The following is a 24,337-nucleotide window of genomic DNA, read 5'->3' on the forward strand; positions in this document are numbered from 1 at the left end:
CCTCCTTCCCTGCCCGGGAGTCTTAAAGCGTCTCCCGCGCCCTACCTGCAGCTGGTATCCGTCAGGCCAGTTCTCGCATTTAGCCTCGCGATATCCTCCCAGTGACGTCATTAAAATCCGGCCGCTTGCAACCGGCCTGTATTATTTAAAATGGCTGCAACGCCCCGAGTCACGTGATCACCTCCTCTCAGACCCTCTCAGCCAAGCGAAGTCTTTAAGGGAAAGCTGGATTCGCTGAACCTCGTTGAGCGATTCATTTAAAAACTGCAAGGATTTGTTTAACAACTGGAGACTTCTAAGTCATCCCGGCCATGGTTGTTCCAAAGGTGCTTTTTTTTTTTTCTCAAGAGGCAACTGGACTTTCTGGTTTTTCTTTGAAGACGTTTCGCTTCTCATCCAAGAAGCTTCTTCAGCTCTGACAAGAATTCCGTTCCCGCCATCCAGTCAGAGCTGAAGAAGCTTCTTGGATGAGAAGGGAAATGTCTTCAAAGAAAAAACATAAAAGTCCAGTTGCCTCTTGAAAAAAAGCACCTTTGAGACTGTTGGAAGAAACATCCTTCTGGGTTCTGCTCCAAGTGGGGAGTGCTAACTTCCTACAAGACAACCATGACTATGAATTTATAACTCCTTCCGTTCCCCACCATCCAGTCAGAGCTTAAGAATCGTCTTGGATGAGAAGCGAAATGTCTTGAAAGACAAAACATAAAGTCCAGTAGCCACTTGAAAAAAAGTACCTTTGGGTTTTTTTTTTTAATTTATTTATTCATTCATTCATTCATTTATTTATTTAAAAAAATTTATACCGCCCCCTCTCCCGAAGGACTCAGGGTGGTGAACAGCTAAAATTAAAAAACATACAATATAAACATTAAAAATACTATAAAACAAAATTAAATTTATCTTTGGCTTCCCCCAATTTAAAAACCCCTTACCAATAAAATTCACCAATTAAAAGATTTTTAACCCAGGGTTAACAAAGAAAGGTTGAGAAATTGGGGTGACTCACTTAACATCTGCATTGCTTAGCAATGGAAACTCAAGTCCCAACTGTGTCATAAGTCAAGGACTATCTGGATAGATTGATAGATTAGATAGATAGATAGATTTAATGTATTGCACATAGAAACCACATATTTCTGCTCCACAGATCAACCTTTGTTACACTGTTGGGATCGCCATGTTGACTTTTTTGACCACCCAATGTGTGAAACCTGCTGCTTTCTTCTTATTTTGCTTCAACCTGTGCTGGTGAATGATCGCAATTTTTTTTCATTATATCTCCTTTAGTGTAAAATTTGTCTTTAAATACAGGTAGTTCTCAACTTACAACCACAAAAATTCTGCTGCTAAACAAGACGGTTTTTAAGTGAGCTTTGCCCCATTTTATGACATTTTCTGCCATTGTTGTTAAGTGAATCATTTATTTATTTATTTATTTATTTATTTTTCAGATTTCTATACCGCCCTTCTCCTTTCGGAATCATTGCAGTTAAGTTAATAACATGGTTGTTAAGTGAATCTGGCTTCCCCATTGAAGGTTGCAAAAGGGGATCACATGACCCCAGGACATTGCAACTGTCATAAATATGATTCAATTGCCAAGCATCTACGGGGATGCTGCAATGGCCATAACTGTGAAGAACGGACACAAGCTCCTTTTTTCAGTGCCCTTGTAACTTCAAATGGTCACTAAATGAATTGTTGTAACTGAAGGATTACCCATATCATACTTGCTCTATGGCTAAAGAGGCCATGAAAGCTTCAGGTCTAGCATTTTAAGTGTCAAAATGTTAAAAGGGTCCTCTCCTCCCTTACCCTCCTTTTCTCTCATTCCTTTTGCTGCAAAGTGTAATTATAATGCCATTTATTCATCATTGACTTCTTTATTGCCACTACCTACAAAGATTTCGCCCCTAGATTCTTCGGATTTACCCTTTGTTGGAGTCAAAACATCTCTAAAGGGCATACCTAAAAAAAAAAGGAACATACATTTTAATAAGATGTAAGTCCTACTGGCAGTATACGAATGACTTTTGGTTTAACAAGATGCTCAGGGGCCTTTTCCTTAAGTAGCAGGCAAGATTTGGTCAGGCTGACGTAAGATGTAATTTCAAGAAGAGAGAGAGCATCATCATACCTATATGTACCCTTCAAGAAGGCAGTCCCTATTTATTTGATTACCCACATCTAGTATTGATGTAAAAATTGGGTCTCCTAGCAATTCCAGTATAAAAAAGGAAGTTGAAAAAATAGTAATAGTATAAACAATAGTTGTAGTGATAGTAATATTAATAGATGTAGTATAAAAGCACTATTATTAATACCGTAGTATAGTAATAGTAGTATTAGAGGGTACAGTTCCCCAAAGTCTATATTGCTGCCAAAATGGAGGGATTTGTGACAGTGGTTAAGGCAAGTTTTTTTGGTCTAGTGGTTAAGGCACCAGGTTAGAAAGTAAAAGACTGTAAATTCCCCCCCCCCCCAGCTATGAAAGTCGATTAGGTGACTTTGGGCCAATCAGCAGAAGACTGTGAGTTTTAGTCCCACCTTAATCATGAAAGCTGGTTGGGTGACCTTGAGCCAATCACCAGATGATGATGAGTTCTAATCCCACTTTAGGCATGAAAGGTGGCTGTGTGACTTTGTGCCAGTCACTCTCTCTTAGCCCAACCCACCTCACTGGGTTGTTATTGTGGGAAAAATAGGAAGTGGAAGTGTGTTGGATATGTTCTCCACCTTGAGTTACTTGAAAAAATAATAAAGGCTGGATAAAAATCTAATAAATAAATAAACTAATCAAAGGTTTTCATCACTGGGGAAGTTAACACAGGTGGAGAAAAGGGATGGTAGGTGAGTTTTGCAATCACCCATAAAGCAGAGATTACAATCATGAGAGCAATCAGAAACAGGATATACATAATTTGTATGCTTTGCTTGGAATTCAAATCGGAAATAGCCAATTTTACAATCTAGCACATCTCTTAATCTCAGCTACTTTAAGATGTGTGGACTTCAACTCCCAAGGTTCCATGCTGGCTAGGGGATTCTGGGAGTTGAAGAAGTCCATGCATCTTAAAGTGGCTGAGACTGAGAAACACCAATCTAGCATATTATCTAGGTGCAGTACAGTGCAGTGGTGGGTTTCAAAAATTTTACTACCTGTTCTGTGGGTATGGTTTGGTGGGTGTGGCATGGTTTGGTGGGCGTGGCTTAGTGGGCGCGGCAGGGGAAGGATACTGTAAAATCTCCATTCCCTCCCCACTCCAGGGGAAGGATACTGTAAAATCTCCATTTCCTCCTGATCAACTGGGACTTGGGAGGCAGAGAATAGATGAGGGCGGGGCCAGTCAGAATTTTTACTACCGGTTCTCCAAACTACTCAAAATTTCTCCAGGACTGGTCAGAACCTGGTGAAACCCACCTCTGATGCAGTGATATGCTTTGAAGATCCATTATTAATCAGTATAAATTTAAGATTAAAAATCACAGCTGAGAGATAGAAAAAGGCAAGAAAATATTTCCCGGTTGCTATTTGGAAGGATCATATTAACAGATTTCTTAGCGTTATTTCACAAGAATGCTTTTAAAGTCATTGCAAATGCTGCATTCTCAAGAATATCTCCAAGGTGCTTTTTCCAAAAAGCAGCTGGACTTTCTTTGTTTCTTCTTTGAAAAATATTGTGCTTTTCATCCAAGAAGCTTCTTCAGTTCAGAAGCTTCTTGGATGAGAAGCAAAACATTTTCAAAGAAGAAACCAAGAAAGTCCAATTCCCTTTTGGAAAAAAGCACCTTTGCTGGGATAGCCATGACCTGGACGATTGAGAATCTCAAGGATAGACTTCTTGATGGCCACGAAAAGTGAATGGAAAGACTCTGTAAGAAATGATGTGGAAATGAGTGCTAATTTAGAGCGTAGCCCAAGAGGTGAGTGAGTTGATTGGGTAATAAACAAACATCCAGCTGAGACGGATGTGGTGGCAAGCCTAAACTTATGAGCTCAACCTGCAGCAAACAAGTTACACCTGAACGTCAAGTCTCACTTTGAGAAGCAAAGAGTTCCCGTGGCCTACAAACACATTCAGGTATCCAAGGATCCAGGAAGCATCTCACTTCACTTCTGCTGGCTCCGGGAGAGAGAAGACGGGAAGGCAACCTTGACTCATTGATCCACGAGCAATGAAAGAAGAAGCTATGAAGGTGACCAGACTTTCCTTCTTCACTCCGAGCAGCTTGTTGGAAGAGCAGAGCTAAATCTCCTTGGAGAAACTTCCCCAGAAAGGGATGGACAATTTCATCCGAAAACACTTGCATTTCTTTCAAACCTTTTGGAACAAGTGCGTGTCCAACGGAGCCTCCGGTAACCGTTCTTTAGAGTCCTGGGAACCGATCCCAGGATCCTTACATCCCACGCTGGATCCTGACCCTGCTGAAGACAGAGCTTCCCTCCGTGGGGTGCTATACAACTACACTGCCAAGAATGCCGAGGAGCTGAGTGTCACTAGAGGGGACAAACTTTATGTCCTCAAAGAAGAAGGGGGTTATGTCCTAGCAAGGCGCTTCTCTGGAGACAGAGTTGTGGGCTATGTTCCAGCCAGCTATATCAGCAAGGGCAGTGATGAACCGGCCAGCCATCAATCGTAAGTACCTAAAACTTGGGACTGTCACTTGTCATCCCTATACCTCAAAAATCTTCTAAAATGAGAAGTGCGATGCAATATTTAGGAAGGCAGGTTTGGGGAGCCAAACAGGCAAAGCTACTTATTAAATAGCAATCTTGAGGGTGGAAACATCCAAATGGCCACTAGAGGGCTTCTTAAGAGAGATTTTTCATACCTCTTTACTGCCCTCTAGTGGTTGTCCTGAAGCTTGAAGCCCAGATATTGTAGCCTTATAGCAATTAGTCTTCCCTATCATTCCCCTGCGCTTCCTGCTCCCTCTCCACCCATCTTTTAATCCGTGTTATTGTACTTTTAGTGTTTGTTTTTGTTTCAGTGCTTTGCTAGTGTTATGTTTGCATTTTTTATCATTTTTCCCTCCACTTTACTGTTGTAAGCCACCCAAGAATAGCCCAACGGTGAGATGGGCGGCAAATCAATTTAACAAATAAATATAATAAATAAATCTGATGAGCAGCAATAATAGAAAGAGCATGCCCAATAGGCAACAAAATTTTATAGATAATTAGCAGAGGTTCATGTGGATGTGCTAAATAGCTCCCATTGAAAAAGAGAGAACATATTTTTTTCTTTACAATTGCTTGATTGAGCTTCTTTGTATGTGATGCAGCCCAGAGTCAATTAAGCTGAGTTAAAAATTGCTATTAGAGTAAGAGAATGCTTGCTAAGCAATGGGCATATCAGAAAAAAGCTGTGTGAATTTTAATATTTCTATTTATCTGTCCTAGATTCCTTACTTCCTCAGATCTTGCTAGAGATACAATACAGGTGGTCCTCGACTTACAACAGTTCATTTAGTGACCACTCAAAGTTGTAAGGCCACTGAAAAAAGTGACTTACAACTGTTTTTCACATTTATGACCATTGTAGCATCCCTGGGATCATGAGATCAAAATTCAGCTGCTTGGCAACTGATTCATATTTATGACGGTTGCCTTGTCCCAGGGTCATGTGACCTTTTGCGACCTTCTGACAAGCAAATGGGAAAGCCAGATTCACTTAACATCCGTGGTATTAAGTTAACAACTGCAGTGATTCATTTAACAACAGTGGCAAGAAAGATTGCAAAATGGGATAAAACTCACTCAACCAATGTCTCACTTAAGAACAGAAATTTTGGGCTCAATTGTGGTCGTAAGTGGAGGACTACCTGCATTTCCTAACTCCAAGGCCTTTGGATGGATATTTATGGAAATATCTTGGTGTCCTCACGTGTATCAGAGGAAGTTAGGATTAGATTTAGAATTTAGAATAACTTTATTGTCACTTTGAATATATACACTAATCGGCATACATTAAACTGATTGTTTTACAGGTAGGATAAATCTTCAAGGAAGTTAATCATTTTTCCTAAGGCAGGCTGAAAGCAAATGTGACCAATCCTGGGGAATATTATTTGTGTAAAATAGTCTCCCTACAATTTGCACCTTCCAATGCTTAGAATGTCTACCCCGTAGGGATCAAGAACAAGCAGAGAATTCTGGGACTTGTAGTCAGTAGGCTAACTGGAGAGCACCATCTTGAAGAAAGCTGGTGTCACTCATAGGTCAATTGGTGAGTTCCTTGAAAAAGCTTAGAGCCCAAATTCAAATTATGCAGGGTCTCACAGCTTAACCTATGAAAAGGATGCATCCAGCAGTATCTTTTTCTAAATTAGGAAACGGGGTATAAATCATTCCATATAGATCGAATCCCTAGTGCCACGTAACGGGGTGAGCTCCTGTTATTTGTCCCAGCTTCTGCCGACCTAGCATTTCAAACGCACATAAAAAAATGCAAGTAGAAAAATAGGGACCACCTTTGTTGGGAAGGTAACAGCATCCCGTGTGCCTTTGGCATTTAGTCATGCTGGCCACATGACCACGGAGACTTCTTCGGACAGTGCTGGCTCTTCGGCTTCGAAACGGAGATGAGCACTGCCCCCTAGAGTCGGGAACGACTAGCACATATGTGCGAGGGGAACAAAGCTAGATCAAAGCTACTCAGTGATGGATCTTGTTGTGATACTCGTTCCCATCCTAGAGAACCAGTTTGTCTAGTGGTTAAGGCACAAGCCTAGAAAGCAGGAGACCGTGAGTTCAAGTCCTACCTTATGCATGAAAGCCAGCTGGGTGACTTTGGGCCAATCACCAAGAGATGGTGAGTTCGAGTCCTACCTTAGGGATGAAAACCAGCTGGGTGACTTGGGGCCAGTCACTCTGACTCAGCCCAACCCACCTCACTCGGTTGCTGTTATGGGGAAAATAGGAGGAGGAAGGTGTTTTGGATATGTTCACCACCTTGAGTTATTAAAATAATAAATAAACAAGCAAACAAACAAATAAATAAAACCATCCTGAAGGGTGAAAAATAGAAACCCTGCAAGATGAGTTAGAATCCCAGTTGGTGCTGCAGCCTGTTGGACCCACTTGGAGACCTCTGTGGATTAGATAAAATCATTCTAGAATCATTCTGGATTGAAATTGATCAAGGAGAGAAGCAACGTAGAACTAAGGAGTAATTTCCTGTCAGAACAATTAATCCGTGGAAGTGCTTGCCTCCAGAAGTTGTGGGTGCTCCAACATGGTATTTAAGAAAAGATTGAACAACTATTTATCTATTAAATCCAAGTTTGATGCTCGAGCTCGGTGTTGACGAATGGAAAGTCCGATCAAAAACGAAATGGTGGCTCAAATGATTGATGATACACTACCAAATCATTTTTGACTCCTAGCGAATCATGATTGATATTTTCCATGATGATCTATCTCTAGCCGGGTTCTGGGTTTGTTTATGGAATGTTTATGCCTGTGCTGATCTGATTTGAAACTGGCTCATTGGCCATTTTTAATCATATAAGCCTCCATATTTTTTTTTTTTTTTTTTGTAATGTAGTAAACCAGGGATCTCCGACGCTAGCAACTTTAAGACCTGTGGACTTCAGCTTTCAGAATTCCCCAGCCAGCCACAAGTCTTAATTTTATTTTTATTTATTCTTTGATTTGATTTATATGCCGCCCTTCTCCGAAGACCCAGGGCGGCTTACAATGCATTAAGCAATAGCCTTCATACTTTTGTATATTTATACAAAGCAGCTTATTGCTCCCCCCAATCTGGGTCAATATTAAACTTTTAATGGTTTTAAAAGTTTTTTTAAAAAATGGCCACGCCCCCCAGTCACATTACACCCCCCCCACCAAGCCACGCCCACAGAACTGGTAGTAACAAATTTTAGATTTCACCACTGCTTAAAACCTTCCAAAATGTCTAACACATTTCTAACATTGTCCTTTAACCATTTAATTAAACCCCTTTAGTTAAAATTCTTGCAAAGTTATTTTCAGTCTATTCGCGACGATCATTATGAACAACTTTTAGCCATAGAGATATCAGCTGTGTTGTAGGTTTTTTTGTTAAAGTCAACAGTTTATCCCTTTTGGGCAGTGGTGAGATTCAATTTTTTTTACTACCAGTTCTGTGGATGTGGCTTGGTGGGTGTGGTGTGGCTTGGTGAGCGTGGCTCACCAGGGGAAGGATACTGCAAAATCTCCATTCTCACCAGTGATGGGTTGCCCCCGGTTCGGACCAGTTCTATAGAACTGGTAGTAAAACCAGCAGGAGGCTCCGCCCACCAACCCCGACATCATCAGGAAGCTTCTGCGCATGGGCAGAAGCGCGCGCGCACGCACGGCCCTGTTGCAAACTGGTAGTAAAGGTAAGTAGAACCCACCCATGTCCCACACATGGACGTGCATAACCCTCACACACCCTGCCCCCCGTGTATGCACACATCCCGCCCCCCGCGTATGTGTGGCAGAGACCCAAAGACCAGCTGGCTGGTGGGAGGTGCGTCACATGCACACCAGAGCTGATCTGGGCCAATGGATTGTGTACCATCAAAAAGGGTGCTGTGTGCCACCTCTGGCATGCATGCCAGAGGTTCGCCATCACAGTACTAGAAGATCTACGAAGTCCATTCCAGCCCTATGATTTATTTATTTATTGGTTCGATTTATATGCCGCCCTTCTCCGGAGACTCAGGGCGGCTTACAATGCATTAAGCAATAGCCTTCATACTTTTGTATATTTATACAAAGCAGCTTATTGCTCCCCCCAATCTGGGTCAATATTAAACTTTTAATGGTTTTAAAAGTTTTTTAAAAAAATGGCCACGCCCCCCAGTCACATTACACCCCCCCCACCAAGCCACGCCCACAGAACTGGTAGTAACAAATTTTAGATTTCACCACTGCTTAAAACCTTCCAAAATGTCTAACACATTTCTAACATTGTCCTTTAACCATTTAATTAAACCCCTTTAGTTAAAATTCTTGCAAAGTTATTTTCAGTCTATTCGCGACGATCATTATGAACAACTTTTAGCCATAGAGATATCAGCTGTGTTGTAGGTTTTTTTGTTAAAGTCAACAGTTTATCCCTTTTGGGCAGTGGTGAGATTCAATTTTTTTTACTACCAGTTCTGTGGATGTGGCTTGGTGGGTGTGGTGTGGCTTGGTGAGCGTGGCTCACCAGGGGAAGGATACTGCAAAATCTCCATTCTCACCAGTGATGGGTTGCCCCCGGTTCGCACCGGTGCTATAGAACCAGTAGTAAAACCGGCGGGAGGCTCCGCCCACTGACCCTGACATCATGAAAACGCTTCTGCACATGCGCAGAAGCTTCTGTGCTTGCGCAGAAAGCGCGCGGCCCCGTTGCAAACCGGTAATAAAGGTAAGTAGAACCCACCCCTGATTCCCACCCCACTCCATGGGAAGGATACTGCAAAATCTCCATTCCCACCCCACTCTGGGGCCAGCCAGAGGTGGTATTTGCTGGTTCTCCGAACTACTCAAAATTTCCACTACTGGTTCTCCAGAACCTGTCAGAACCTGCTGAATTTCACCCCTGCTTTTGGCGTATTAATGCTATATTGATTTCTTTCCAACTCTCTAGCATCCTTTCTCCCTATACGATAGAGTTTGTCATATTTTATGAAGATTGTAAAAGTTCATAATAATAAAAGAAACTGATAAGTGTCTATGGAGATTCTCAGTTATCCAGGTTTATTGTCATCCCAAAGATATTTTTTTTTCAAGAGGCAACTGGACTTCCTTTGTTTTTCTTTGAAGATGTTTCATCCAAGAAGCTTCTTCAGTTCTTGGAGATTGAAGAATTTTCTTGGATGAGAAGTGAAATGTCTTCGAGGAAAAACAAAGAAAGTCCAGTTGCCTTTTGAAAAAGCACCTTTTGGACAAAAAAAACTGACCATCATTCTGGCCCAGGAATCTTTCCTAATTTAATATATTTATAACTTCAGAAAGTTCCCTTATTGTTATAGGTCCCTTCATAAGCTCTCTCTTTTTCTCTGTAATCCTCCGTAGATTTTATTTCTTCAAATCTTCCTCTTTTTTCTCCAAAGCAATGTCGTTTCCTTTATACAAATTGAAATGATATTGATGAAAATGCTTTTTGTAGGGCTGCATTAATGATTAATACAGTATCTCCTTCTTGTAATTTCAATACCATTTCTTCTCTTTTCATGTTTTATGTGCTGGCTGCTTCCTTGGTTTATTCACAAACTCAATGTTTGTTTGTTTTTTGCTTTACATAATTCATTTTTATCTCCTTTGCTCTTACTGTTAACGCAGATAATTGCTTTCTAAAAGCTTGAATTTGTTGAGCAATAGTTATCTTCTCTGGGGATTTCTTTAATTCTTCTTCGTTAATAGCCAACTTCTTTGAAGTCCAAATCAAGTCTGCTCTTGAAAAAGAATCTGTGCCTGTCGGAAAAATAGGTATACACTCTTGAATTGCCATATCAACCAGCCCTAAATTGTCCATCATATCAAAGGAAATGTTTGGCATTTTGCCCTGAGTGATTTTAATATTTTTCTCAGGAGTTCCATCCAAATCCGTTTCTGGCAAAGATGTTGTAAGTCATGCTTACTTGAATCTGGGACTCTGAAAATGAAAATAAATTTGAGTCGGTTGGCAACAGATGTGGTCACTACACTACTGGAGGCAGCTATCAGAACGTTGAAGCTGGTTTATAAGTACTTTAAATTACTTCATTGTAATTTCAAACAGTTGCTAAGCAACGGTCGTAAGTCAAGGATTGCCTGTTTCAATACAGGTAGTCCTTGACTTACGACCACAGTTGAATCAGTTGGTAAGCCCTCGGACTGAGATCACCTGACTGCAGGGATCCTGGGTGTAGGTAGGCCGGAGGAGGTAACTTCAAATTGCTATGCAACCAGTCATAAGTCAAGGACTGCTCAGGACCTGGGTACTTACGAGACCGCCTTCTGCCACCGATAGCCTCCCACCGACCAGTTCGCTCCCACAGAGAAGGACTCCTCAGGGTGCCATCGGCCAAAGTATGTCGGCTGGCGACACCCAGGGGGAGAGCCTTCTCTGTGGGAGCGCCTGCCCTTTGGAATGAACTGCTCCCGGACATACGCACGATCTCTGACCTCCGAGTTTTTCGCTGTGCCCTCGAGACCCTGCTCTTCCGACAGGCAGGGCTATCTTTGTAAAGTAGTTTTAAATTCGGAGTCTTAAATTTTTGGGTTTTTAACAAAACTTGGCCGTAATTTATTTATTTTTTTTTAATTTGATTTATATGCCGCCCTTCTCCGGAGACTCAGGGCGGCTTACAATGTGCTAAGCAATAGCCTTCCTTCTTTTGTATATTTAAGCTGACTTATTGCCCCCACAACTGGTAATTGCAGGCAGCTGGTCTTAATAACAGGGTGCTTTAGACCACTGTACTACCAAGGCTCTGTAATAATATAATAATTTTAATAATTTTTAAATTTAATTGGGATTTGTATTGTGTTTTTTACTTGGCTGTGCACCGCCCCGAGTCCTTCGGGAGAGGGGCGGTATAGAAATAAAATTATCTATCTATCTGTAAGCGCATACAAAAATACAAGTAAACCCTAGTGCAGGCGGGTCAAACTCGATTTCATTGAGGGCCGCATTAGGGTTGCCAGGTCTGCTTCCAAAAAATAGCGGACAAGCGGGGGGGGGGGTGTTAAATAGTAAAAAGATTTTAAAAAATTACAATTAAATTATATATTTTCTTACAAACATTTTAACACGCCATTTTAGGTCAGTCGACACAAGCTACAATACATTTTAAAAATGTGAACTGTACATAATTTTATAATGTATTTTTATTTTAATCTCATCAATTTTTTCGGAGAATCGAGTTCCATGGATATTCGATCTTTGTCTCATTCTAACTTATGATGAAAAAAAAGACAAAATGCGATTCTCCTATCCTTATTCTCTTAGACTGTACAGCTTTAGATTACGTACCATTTCATCATAAAGCTTTTGAATTAAAAAAAAAATGTCCACTATTTTGTGAAAAAAAATAGTGAACATAATGTGAAAAAAGCGGACTGTCCGCTCAAATAGTGGACATCTGGCAACCCTAGCGCGTCAGAGTTGTGTTTCACCTCTGAGGGCCAGGGTGGGCGTGGCCAGGGTAGGCGTGGCCAGCCGTCACTCGTGTCGGAGGCGCCTCTGGTGGCCTGAGTGCTATGCCAGTGAAAACGGGCTCCCGAGCTCTGTTTTCGGGCTCCCACGGTCTCCTGCAACCCTCTGCCAGTGAAAACGGAACTCGGGAGGGCCGCATGCAGCCCTCCCGAGCTCTGTTTTTGCTGGCAGAAGCAAAATGCGGTCAGAGTCCTTCACCATTTCCAGGTGGCCTCATGGGCCAGATCTAAGCACCCACTGAGCCGGCTCCGGCCCCCAGGCCTTGAGTTTGACACCCCTGCCCTAGTGGGATCGAAGGAAGAACCTAAGGAACTAAGGAGAAATTTCCTTACAATGAGGACAATTAACCCCTGGAACAGCTTGCCTCCAGAAGCTGTGGGCTCTTCATCACTGGAGATTTATAAGAAGAGATTAGACAGTCCCTTGTCTGAAATGGAGACCCTAAAAGGGTCTCCTGTTTAAGAAGGGGGCTGGACTAGAAGACCTCCAAGGTCCCTTCCAGCTCTATTCTGATTGAAGTCCCGCCTCTTTTTTAACCTGTGTCACCTTTTATCTAGAGATGGCTTACTACTTCTCCTCAATTCATTCCGCTCAGACCCTTTATGGTGACCCGAAGGGTTTATATTTACCTTTTGGTGGTTGTGTTTTGCTCAGGGCTGCTGCAGAAACCCGAGAAATGGCTGTGTTTGTGTGACACACTTCACCCGGTTGCTGAATTAACCCTTTTTCTGGCTTTGCACAATCAATTGAATCATGCATTAACCAAATGGGTTAGAGTTGCACAACGTATTACACCTCAGGCAGACACAGAGAGGCAGAGACACAAAACCAGCTAAGGTGAACCCTTTTGCAAATCGGCCTGCTGGGTCACCTTGGGCCACCACCAGTCTCCATGAGTCTTTAAAAAGTTTTCTTACTCGTTCTTTCTTCTTCTTCTTCTTCTTCTTCTTCTTCTTCTTCTTCTTCTTCTTCTTCTTCTTCTTCTCCTTCTCCTTCTCCTCCTCCTCCTCCTCTTCTTCTTTTTCCTCCCTCCTCCTCCTTCTCTTCTTCTCTTCTTCCTCCTCCTCCTCCTCCTTCTTTTCTTCTTCTTCCTCCTCCTCCTCTTCTTCTTTTTCCTTCCTCCTCCTTCTCTTCTTCTTCTTTTCTTCCTCCTCCTCTTCCTCCTTCTCTTCTTCTTTTTCCTTCCTCCTCCTCTTCTTTTTCCTTCCTCCTCCTCTTCTTTTTCCTTCCTCCTCCTTCTCTTCTTCTTTTCTTCCTCTTCCTCCTCCTCCTCCTTTTCTTCTTCTTCCTCCTTCTCTTCCTCTTCTTTTCTTCTTCTTCCTTCTCCTCCTCTTCTTCTTTTCTTCTTCTTCTACTTCCTCTTCCTCCTTCTCTTCCTCTTCTTCTTTTCTTCTTCTTTTTCCTTCTCCTCCTCCTCCTCTTCTTTTCTTCTTCTTCTTCCTCTCCCTCCTCTTCTTTTTTCCTTCTTCCTCCTCCTTCTCCTCCTCTTCTTCTTTTCTTCTTCTTCCTCCTCCTCTTCTTCTTTTTCCTTCCTCCTCCTCCTCCTCTTCCTTCCTTTCTTCTTATTATTATCATCATTATCTATCTATCTATCTATCTATCTATCTATCTATCTATCTAATATATCTATCTATCCCTAATCTCCTTCCGACATTTCTCTTCCATAAGAAAATTGTGCTTTTTCAGAGATCATATTCTGGAATTAGGGATGTTCACAAGGTATGGTCAAAAAAAGCCAGGATGGTACAAACAAATGTAAGAAATGCACATAGAGGTAATTCTCAACTTACAACCATTCATTTAGTGACCATTCGAACTTGCAGGCATATCCTCGACATATGACCACAATTGGGCCCGAAATTTAAGATGATGAGCAAGACAGTTGTTAAGGGAATATTGCCCCATTTTACAACCTTTCTTGACAATGTTTTTAAGTGAATCACTGCAGTTGAAAAGTTAGCAACATGAATATTAAGTGAATCTGGCCTCCCCATTGACTTTGCTAGTCAAAACTTAGCAAAAGGGGATCACGTGACCCCAGGACACTGCAACCGTCATAAATCTGAATCAGGTGCCAAGCATCTGAATATTGATCATGTTATCGTGGGTATGTTGCAAAGGTCATAAGTGTGAAAAATGGTCATGTCACTTTTTTCAGTGCCGTTGTAACAATGAAGGGTTACAAAACGAATGGTCAAGGGCAACCTGTATAACGGCACTGAAAAAAGTGACTTATTTTATTTATATATTTTTATTTATTTTATTTATCAAGCATATATAAGATAACAGATAAAAGTATAAACATAATTTGAATACATGAAAAGAGTAAGAGGAAAAAGGAATATTAAGACAGGGACGGTGGGCACGCTGGTACTCTTATGCATGCCCCTTACAGACCTCTTAGGAATGGGGTGAGGTCAACAGTAGACAGTCTAAGGTTAAAGTTTTGGGGGTTTGGGGAAGAAACCACAGAGTCAGGTAGTGCATTCCAGGCATTGACCCCTCTGTTAGTGAAGTTGTATTTTCTGCAATCGAATTTGGAGCGGTTTACACTGAGTTTGTATCTATTGTTTGCTTGTGTATTATTGTGGTTGAAGCTGAAGTAGTCATTGACAGGTAGGATGTTGTAGCAGATAATTTTATGTACTATGCTTAGGTCAGACTGAAGTCGGCGTAGTTCTAAATTGTCTAAGCCCAAAATTTGGAGTCTGGTGGCATAAGGTATTTTAATGCGGGTAGAGGAATGGAGGACTCTCCTCGTGAAATATCTCCGGACTCTCTCAATTGTATTAATGTCCGATATGCAGTGCGGGTTCCAGACTTACTTAACAGACTTACTCCTGTTCCTTGCACTTACGACCATCACAGCATCCCCACGTTCATGTGATCAAAACTTGGGCATTTGGCAACAGCCAAGCACCTTTGGGACAACCACGACCTGGATGGCTGAGAATCTCCATCGACTTTTAGCTATGCACTTTGGGACGAACAATCTTCAAATGGTGCGGGGGTGTGAACAGATTTCCAGAAAAATTGCAGACTACAGGGACCATTTGCACTTCAGTCTGAGATGCAGGCAACACAGACCCATTCCCCAACAGCCTGCGCCTGTCTTCAACAGCAAAGGGACACAAGGTAGAAAAACATCCTGCACAAAGCACAGCTCCACAACACAGTCCTTTCAACAGGTCCAAGAAGGCTCCACACCCATTTGCACTACTCGGGTGACTCCGAGGACATAGACAAACCTCTAAGCGGCCTCAATGACTCTCTAAAAAGGATGCAAATGACCAGCTGTCTGCAAGAAATATAAATCCTTCCATTCCCCACTGTCCAGTCAGAGCTGAAGAAGCTTCTTGGATGAGAAGCGAAACGTCTTCAAAGAAAAAACCAGAAAGTCCAGTTGCCTCCTGAAAAAGCACCTTTGGGACAACCATCACCTGGATGACTGAGAATCTCCATAAACTTTTGGCAACCGGCACATATTTACGATGGTTGCAGCATCCCAGGGTCATGTGATCGCTATTTTCTACCTTCCCATCTGGTTCCCGACAATCAAAGCCAGCGGGGATTCACTTAACAACCACATGGTTCACTCAACAACCCCAGTGATTTGCTTAACAACCACGGCAAAAAAAAGCATCGTAACATGAGTTGTGTTTCACATAACCATCTTGCTTAGCAACGGGAATTCCAGTTTCCATTATGGTCATAAATCAAGGACTACCTGTAAAAGAAAAGGCCTAGTTTCCATCACACCATTGTGCTGTCATTTTGACTTTTTTGACCCAATCTTGTGACACCACTCCTAGGGGGGGAAAAAAAAGTTTGGCTGAGTAATAATATGTTCCGGATCGGGGAAAAAAACATAAGAAAATGCTCAGCTCCAAATCCTGTTTTGACAGGATGATCTATATATGAAAGAGCCTGCTGGTATTTGCTGCCCTTCCTATTGTGTGTTCTTTAAGATGTTATTTTTTTGGCGGGGGGTGTTGAAACAATCCTCCTCATCCTGTCCAAGCGAAGGAAATTATTTTTCAGCCAGCTGTCAAGCTGGTCTAACATTTATCAGCCTTGTCCCCGGGACCCACAGGCCTCCTCCCTGAAAATTATAGTTATTTTAACTGACTTAAAATAAAACTCTGTGGCTAAAATGAAGATGAAAGTAGAGTTAGTGGGCTGGAACAGCAACTTAATGGTCAAAGTTGAATGGCCTGCCCAATCAATTTTAAGGCTGGAAAAGCCGGATTAATTCATTCAATTTCACAACACTCACTGCTGGCTTTGCACGTGAGCAATCAGCTTCTGGCACCCGGCCCTCTCAATTCCTGGCAAATAGATGGGGAAGAAATGGAGGTAGTGACAGATTTTATTTTCCTGGGCTCCAAGATCACCGCAGATGGGGACTGCAGCCAAGAAATTAAAAGACGCTTGCTCCTGGCAAACCTAGACAGCATACTAAAAAGCAGAGACCTCACCCTGCCAACAAAAGTGTGTATAGTCAAAGCGATGGTTTTCCCAGTTGCAAGGGATGGTTGTGAAAGTTGGACCATAAGGAAGGCTGAGAAGGCCAAAGAATGGAGGCCTTTGAACTCTGGTGCTGGAGAAGACTCCTGCGAGTCCCTTGGACTGCAAGGCGATCCAACCGGTCAGTCCTAGAGGAGATCAACCCTGACTGCTCTTTAGAAGGCCAGATCCTGAAGAGGAAACTCAAATCCTTTGGCCACCTAATGAGAAGGAAGGACTCACTGGAGAAGAGCCTAATGCTGGGAAAGATTGAGGGCAAAAGAAGAAGGGGACGGCAGAGAACGAGTTGGCTGGATGGAGTCACTGAAGCAGTAGGTGTGAGCTTAAATGAACTCCGGAGGATGGTAGAGGACAAGAAGACCTGGAGGAACATTGTCCATGAGGTCTCAATGGGTCGGACACGACTTTGCAACTAACAACAACAACAGCAATCAGCTTCCAAATTGCGCCCAAAGTTTCTGTTGTTAAGTGAGACATTTGTTAAAGGGAGGTTTGCCCCATTTATGACTTTTCATGGTGCGTTTTTTAAGCGAATCTCTGCCGTTGATAAGTTAGTAGCCTGGTTGTTAAGTGAATCGGGCTTCCCCATTGACTTTGCTTGTCAGAAGGTTGCAAAAGGGGATCATGTGACCTTGAGACACGGCAACAGACATAAATGTGAACCAAGTGGCCAAGCATCTGAATTTTGATCATGTGACCGTGGAGATGCTGCAATGGTTGTAACTGTGAAAAACGGTCATAAGTCACATTTTTTCAGTGCTGTTGTAACTTTGAATGGTCACTAAATGAACTGTTGTAAGTGGAGGACTACCTATGTCTATACCTCAGAGTTGAATTGTGGAGTCCTTGTTGCTCTCTGAGTTTGATTGCTTTCTTGCAGGCGTTTCATGACCCAGCTAGGTAACATCATCAATGCTACAAAAGGGTGGGGTTTACTCCCTGTGTATATACTTGCCTTGTCAGTGTTGGTGGGAACCATGGGGATGCTGCAAAGGTTGTAAGTGTGAAAAACAGTCATAAGTGACATTATTCAGTGATGTTGTAACTTTGAATGGTCACTAAATGAACCGTTGTATGTCGAGGACTCCCTGTACAGACAAAAAATATACCTCTTCAGATGCAATTCTCTGGCAACGGAATAACTTCACAAATTCAAGGGCTAGAGGTAATCCTCAATTTGCAACCCTTCATTTAGCAACGGTTCGAAGTTACAATGCCGCTGAAAAAGATGACTTACGTTCAGTCCTCCCACTGACAAGGGTTGCAACATCCCCCTGGCCACATGATCAGAATTCAGAAGTTTGTCATCCGACCTGCATTTACGACGGTTGCAGCATCCCAGAGTTAAGTGATTTGCAACTTTCCCAGGGGCTTGCGACAAGCAAAGTCAATGGGGGAATGGTGGATTCTCCTAAAGACCACATGGTTCACTTAACATTTTTTCAATGATGGTTTATTTGTTATTAGATCTTGAGCAGGGGTGGGTTCTAAAAATTTCTACTACTGGTTCTGTGGGCGTGGCTTATTTTGTGGGTGTGGCTTGATGGTCATGTGACAATTCTTTAGGATTTAGCAGAGGTACTGGTCTACCAGGCTTTTAACTGCTTGCAGAGCTGTACCGGTCTACCCATTTATTTTTGCAGGCACCAGTCTACTCCTTTGTTTTTGGAGGCACTGGTCTACCCATTTGTTTTTCGAGTGCACTGGTCTACCACCACACTGCCTTTTAACACTGATCAGCTGTAGGGCGACCCTTTGAAGCCCTGCGGAAGGGTTTAAACAGTTTTTTTCGTTCTAGCCGATCAGCTGGGACTCGGGAGGCAGCAAATAGATTGGGGGCTGGGCCAAATAAAAGGTAAGAATAACAAGGGGGCGGGAGGGCCCAGCTCCCGAACAAAGAGAACCGGTTTGGTGATGTCATATCGTCACCACTACCGGCTTGGCCAAACCGGGCCGAACCAGGAGGAACCCACCACTGATCTTGAGTCACTGGAAAGAGTGCAGAGAAGAGCAACAAAGATGATGAGGGGACTGGAGGCTAAAACATATAAAGAACGGTTGCTGGAACTGGGTATGTCTAGTTTAATGAAAAGAAGGACTAGGGGAGACATGATAGCAGTCTTCCAATATCTCAGGGGCTGCCACAAAGAAGAGGGAGTCAAACTATTCTCCAAAGCACCTGAAGGCAGGAGAAGAAGCAACGGATGGAAACTAATCAAGGAGAGAAGCAACTTAGGACTAAGGAGAAATTTTGTCACAGTTAGAACTATTCATCAGTGGAATGGCTTGCCTCCAGAAGTTGTGAGCGCTCCAACACTGAAGGTCTATGGAGATTCTCAGTCATTCAGATATAAATCCTTCCATTCCCCACCATCCAGTCAGAGCTGAAGAAGCTTCTTGGATGAGAAGCGAAACGTCTTCTAAGAAAAACAAAAAAAGTCCAGTTGCCTCTTGAAAAAGCACCTTTGGTCCAACACTGGAAGTTTTCAAGAAAACTTGGTAGTACAGTGGTCTAAGGCACCCTGTTATTAAGCTGGTTATTAAGACTATCTGCCTGCAATTACTGCAGGTTCGAATCTCGCCAAGGCTCAAGGTTGACTCAGCCTTCCATCCTTTCTAAGGTAGGTAAATTGAGGACCCAGTTGTGGGGGCAATAAGCTGACTTTGTATAAATATACGAAAGAATGAAGGCTATTGCTTAACGCATTGTAAGCCGCCCTGAGTCTCCGGAGAAGGGCAGCATATAAATCAAATAAAAAAAAAAAAAGATTGGACAAACATTTGTCTGAAATGGTATAGGGTCTCCTACTTGTTCAGGGGGCTAGACTAGAAGACCTCCAATGTCCCCTCCAACTCTTGTTATTTTCTTGGTTGTCTATAGCATTCTCAGGAGTCTTTTCCAACACCCAAATTCAAAGCCATCTTCTTCTCCTGCCTCTTCAAAGTCCAGCTTTCATGTCCATGGAATGTCATCACAGTTCCGATCCGTTTGGTCACTTACGATCTGCAAAATGTTACCGCGTCATCCACGTTGGAGGTGATTTCCTCTATTTAAAATGTTTTTCCACTGGTTCTACGAGTTACTTTGTTTCCTGTTGTTTTTCAATCGGTTTTTAATACTATGGTGCGTAGGCGGATTCTCCTGTCCAAAATCAGGCATAGCTCTTATCATGGACAGGACATACCTGGTCTAGGAAAATGTTGGAAGAAGATGTTTGTTGCTCAGGCTTGAGCTGTGGAGTCCTAATCTGAACTTGGTGGTTTTCTTGCAGACGTTTCGCTACCCAGCGAGGTAACATCACCGATGCTAGAAGGAAGTTGGGTTTGCGGAGAGGAGGAGGAGGAGGAGGAGGAGGACAACTGTGGGATCCTTGGTGCTTTCTGGGCTTGATTGTCTTCTTGTAGATGTTTCATTACTTAACTAGGTAATATCATTAGTTGTAGAAGGAGTAGGGTCTGCACTATGATGCTACATAGTTAGATAATGAAATAATAATAATAATAATAATAATAATAATAATAATAATAATAATAATAATAATAATAATTTTATTTCTATACCACCCTTCTCCCGAAGGACTCAGGGCGGTGCACAGCCTATTTAAAAACACAAGACAAAACAACGATTAAAAATTTTAAATGATTAAATAGATTTGGCTCAATTTAAAACCCCAGAAATTTAAAATACCCCAATTAAAATTATTATGTTGATAGCCCGGCCTGGCGGAACAACAGGGTCTTCAGTGCGCAGCGAAACACCCGGAGGTCGGAGATCTTACGCACTTCCGGGGGCAGTTCATTCCACAGGGCTGGGGCTCCCACAGAGAAGGCCCTCCCCCTGGGTGTTGCCAGCCAACATAACTTGGCCGATGGCACCCTGTCAAATGTCTGTAAGAAAACAACTAAGCTCAGAGAGCACCAAGAACCCCTCGAAAAAACATTTTCATACCCTAGGTTCATACCCCGTGATGGCGAACCTATAGCATGCGTGCCACAGGTGGCATGCAGAGCAGGGGTGAAATGCTACCGGTTCGCACCGATTTGGACGAACTGGTAGCGGCGGCGGCAGGTGGTTCGGAGAACTGGTAGCGGCGGCAGCGTGAGGCCCCGCCCATCTGCCCAGATGCCATTACTTTCTGGTTTTAACCAGGAAGTAACCTGTTTTTTACCCTCTGTGCATGTGCAGAAGGGTTTGTGCATGCGCAGAGGGTCCAAGTGACGCACGGCGTGTGCATTTCCAAACAGGAAAGGTAAGTAGATTTTACCCCTGATGCAGAGCCCTCTCTGCGGACATGCCAGCCATTTCCCAGCCCAACTCCATCGCGCATGCACGCACCCCCCCCCCACCGGGGGGCTTTCCAGGCCCAAAATGGGATACTGGGGCCTTGCGCGGCACCCACGGCCCGTTTTGGGCCTGGAAAGCCTCCTGCACCAACCTGGAAGCCAAAATGGAGTGCAGGGGGGGGGCACATGGGGGGGCGCACGCGCAATGGATGCACGGGCATGCATGGGGGCAGGGCGCATGCATGGGGGGGGCGCTTGTATTGCATTTTGGGGATTCGGGCACGTGCGCGCGTGCTTTGGGCACTTGGCACCAGAAAGGTTAACCATCACTGCTCTAGGCATTGTTTTTGTGATTATTTTTTTTCTAACTTCAGCAAAGTTCCCTAAAGTGGCATCCTGGGGTTGTACATGGATCCCACTGGATCTCAAAGATTCCCTGGCACTTAACGTGTTTCCACTCCAGCGATGAATCCATACCTGTTTTAGAATTCCTAAAAATTTGTTTCCTGCCATTAATAAGCAAAAACATGTGAAATACAAATAGGTTCATTACGGACTTCCGGTTGGTGACTCCCAGCGATATGGCGTTGTGACAGCGATCGCTGCTCTCAGCGCCACTTTTTCGTCGTGTTTTGGGGTCCCTTCGAGGCGTGGGAGCTCGGAGAGCTCCACGGACGATAGCGGGGTGTCGGCAGGCAGAGCGGTGAGGAGCAAGCACTCTCTGCTGGACCGACAGCCGCTGTCAAACTAACGCGGCGCGTCTGCCTTAAATGGCAGACTCGAAGCTGTGATAGCCAACAAAGGACAGGAAGCAAGATTTCGGTGAAGTTGGTGCTTATAAACGTCCATTCCCACTCTCCCCCGAACACACTCGGAGTGAGTTTAACTGGATTGTGCTGGCTGCGTTGGATAAGAAGGATCCTGGAAGGAATTGGCGGCGATTGTGAGGTTGGAGGAGATCGGTGGGAAGCGAGGTCGCAGACGAGCCGGTGAGACTGAGGATACTGCCATTAATAAGCAAAAACATGTGAAATACAAATAGGTTCATTACAGTGAACCCCAAATCTGCTGACTTTTTAAAATCTGAGAAGAATGTTATTTCCATGCTTTTTTTAAGAAAAAAAATCAAGAATAACATTTAATCATTTCTTTCTTATGTTTTCTTAGTTCATTCCAGTCTGACTTTGCATGGCTTTAACTATCATAATAAAAATTAAGAATACAGCAATCTGAAATGGAACACCTTACTCACCCACATGGACACGTCTGCAAATTGCTTTGCATTTACAATTTGATATCAAAGGCATTTTTTTAAAAGTCAGAACAAGTAATGTAGAAATTTCAGCAGTGCATCAGTACGTCGGAATGTGGCTGACTAAGTTTCTCCAGACTTATGAGGTGAATTTATGAGATGAGAAAGGCTGTCAAAATCCTTGTTTTCAGTTCTTGCTTTTGAAGTTTGCTTCAAAATGAGATCTACGTTCCAATTCTCTGGTTAATTATAGCTTGCAATAACAAGGAAGAAGGAAATAAATGCATTGCAGGTTTAACAAGCAAGAAATATATGCTAAATAGTCATATTTCCACCATCAGGCCAAAAGTACTTTGAGACGTGACGTCAACAGCTTGAGGTTGAAGCTGCAGGCTAATGTTATGCAATTATGAAGAATATATGGGATTTTTTCCAACTTGCTGGATGAGCAACTGCTTTGTAGAAGAGCAGTTCAGCAGGTGAACTGCTGAATGTGAGGTCAAAAAGACCAGAAAGTACCAGTAGAAGAGAATATTGGTAGCGCAGGGTTGAACTGTCAGGTCCTTGGTGTTCTCTGAACTTGGTTTTCTTGCAAACGTTTCATTACACAAATAGGTAACACCATCAGTATTAGAAGCAGGGGTGGGATTTAGCCAGTTCGGTCAAACCGGATGCTAATTTTACATCCGGTTCGCCTACCCTGCCCCTCCCCTCCCAGGAGTCTCCACATGGCCCTTTTTGGATGCCTGGTAAGTGCAGGGCCCGTGCGGAGGCTCTGGGAGGGCAAAAAACGGGCCTCCCGGAAGTCTGGAAACAGGCCTGTTTCCAGCCTCCGAAGGGCCTCCAGAATCCGGGGAAGGCTGTTTTCGCCCTTCTGGAGGTTCCAGGAAAGCCTCCGGAGCCTGGGGAGGGTGAAAAATGGGCCTCCTGGAAGTTCTGTAAGTCCGGAAACGAGCCTGTTTCTGGCCTCTGGAGGGCCTCTGGAGGCTGGGGAGGGCGAAAACTCCTCCCCCCGCCGCCATGGTGCAGAAGACCAGTAGGTCACGCCCACCATGGCCACGCCCACACCCACGCCCACCCAGCAATCAGATAGAGAACCGGTTGCTAAAATTTTTGAATCCCACCCGTGATTAGAAGGGAGTGGGGTTTGGGAGGAGGAGGAGGAGGAGGACTGTGGGTCCTTGATGCTCTCTCAACTTGGTAGTTTTCAGACAATGCTTACTAATGAGTGTGCTGAAAAACATGAGTCAAGGAAGGAAATTGTAATTGGTTTTCTTTGTGTATGGAGCATTGGTTGAAGGGATCGAACAATTGGTGGGAGCTCAGGAGAAGGAGACTGACTAAGATGGAATTTTTTGGCATCCTAATCTATTGAATCATAGCTGGTGGCAATAGGCAATTCAGCTTGGCTGATCTCAAAAATGCTCATCAGGATTAGAATGGCCTTTGGATGTAAACCAGTGATGAAATGTAAATTTTGTTACTACCAGTTCTGTGGGCGTGGCTTGGGGGGGGTAATATGACTGAGTGGGCATGGCCAACTTTTTTTTTTTTCTTTTAAAACCATTTTTCTACAACCTCTTCGGCTGAAGAGGTTGTAAAAAAAAATGCTTTTAAAGCCTCTAACGATCCCAGCTGACTTGCCTGATTGGCAGAGGCTTTTTTTCCTTTTAAAAACATTTTTTTCTATAACCTCTTCAGCCAAAGAGGTTGTAGAAAAAATGCTTTAAAAAAAAAAAAGCCTATGATGATTGCACTGCTCAGCTGGGCAACGGGGGTGGGGGGCAGGGATTTTTGCTACCGGTTCTCCGAACCACCCGCCTCCATCACTACCAGATCGGGCGATCCGGTCCGAACCGGGAGTATTTCACCCCTGATGTAAACCACCAGGAAATGCCAGGCTGGGGATCTTCTAAAAATGACCCAGAGGAACATAGAATGAGAGTGCTGGAAAGGACCTCAGAGGTCTTCTAGTCCAACTCTTTGCTCAAGGCAGGAGATCCTATACCAGGGGTGTCAAACTGGATTTCTTTGAGGGCTGGATCAACATTGTAGTTTCCTCTGCGGGCCAGCCATGGGGGTGGAGGGGGGAGGCGGGACTGATGTCTCCGGC

General features: G+C 43.4%; 1 protein-coding gene across 1 annotated transcript in view; it reads left to right on the forward strand.

The window, feature by feature from the left end:
• The first annotated feature begins 3,372 nt into the window (after nt 1-3,372).
• SRMS (src-related kinase lacking C-terminal regulatory tyrosine and N-terminal myristylation sites) overlaps nt 3,373-24,337 on the forward strand; it is a 53,269-nt gene continuing 32,304 nt past the window's right edge. Inside the window, exon 1 of the mRNA XM_034441278.3 lies at nt 3,373-4,637. Within this exon, the coding sequence (XP_034297169.1) occupies nt 4,282-4,637 (356 nt within the window). The 5' untranslated portion in view covers nt 3,373-4,281. The remainder of the gene's footprint in view (nt 4,638-24,337) is intronic.

Source organism: Pantherophis guttatus, chromosome 3, assembly GCF_059756535.1.
Source record: "Pantherophis guttatus breed Tessera chromosome 3, ASM5975653v1, whole genome shotgun sequence".
Taxonomy (NCBI): domain Eukaryota; kingdom Metazoa; phylum Chordata; class Lepidosauria; order Squamata; family Colubridae; genus Pantherophis; species Pantherophis guttatus.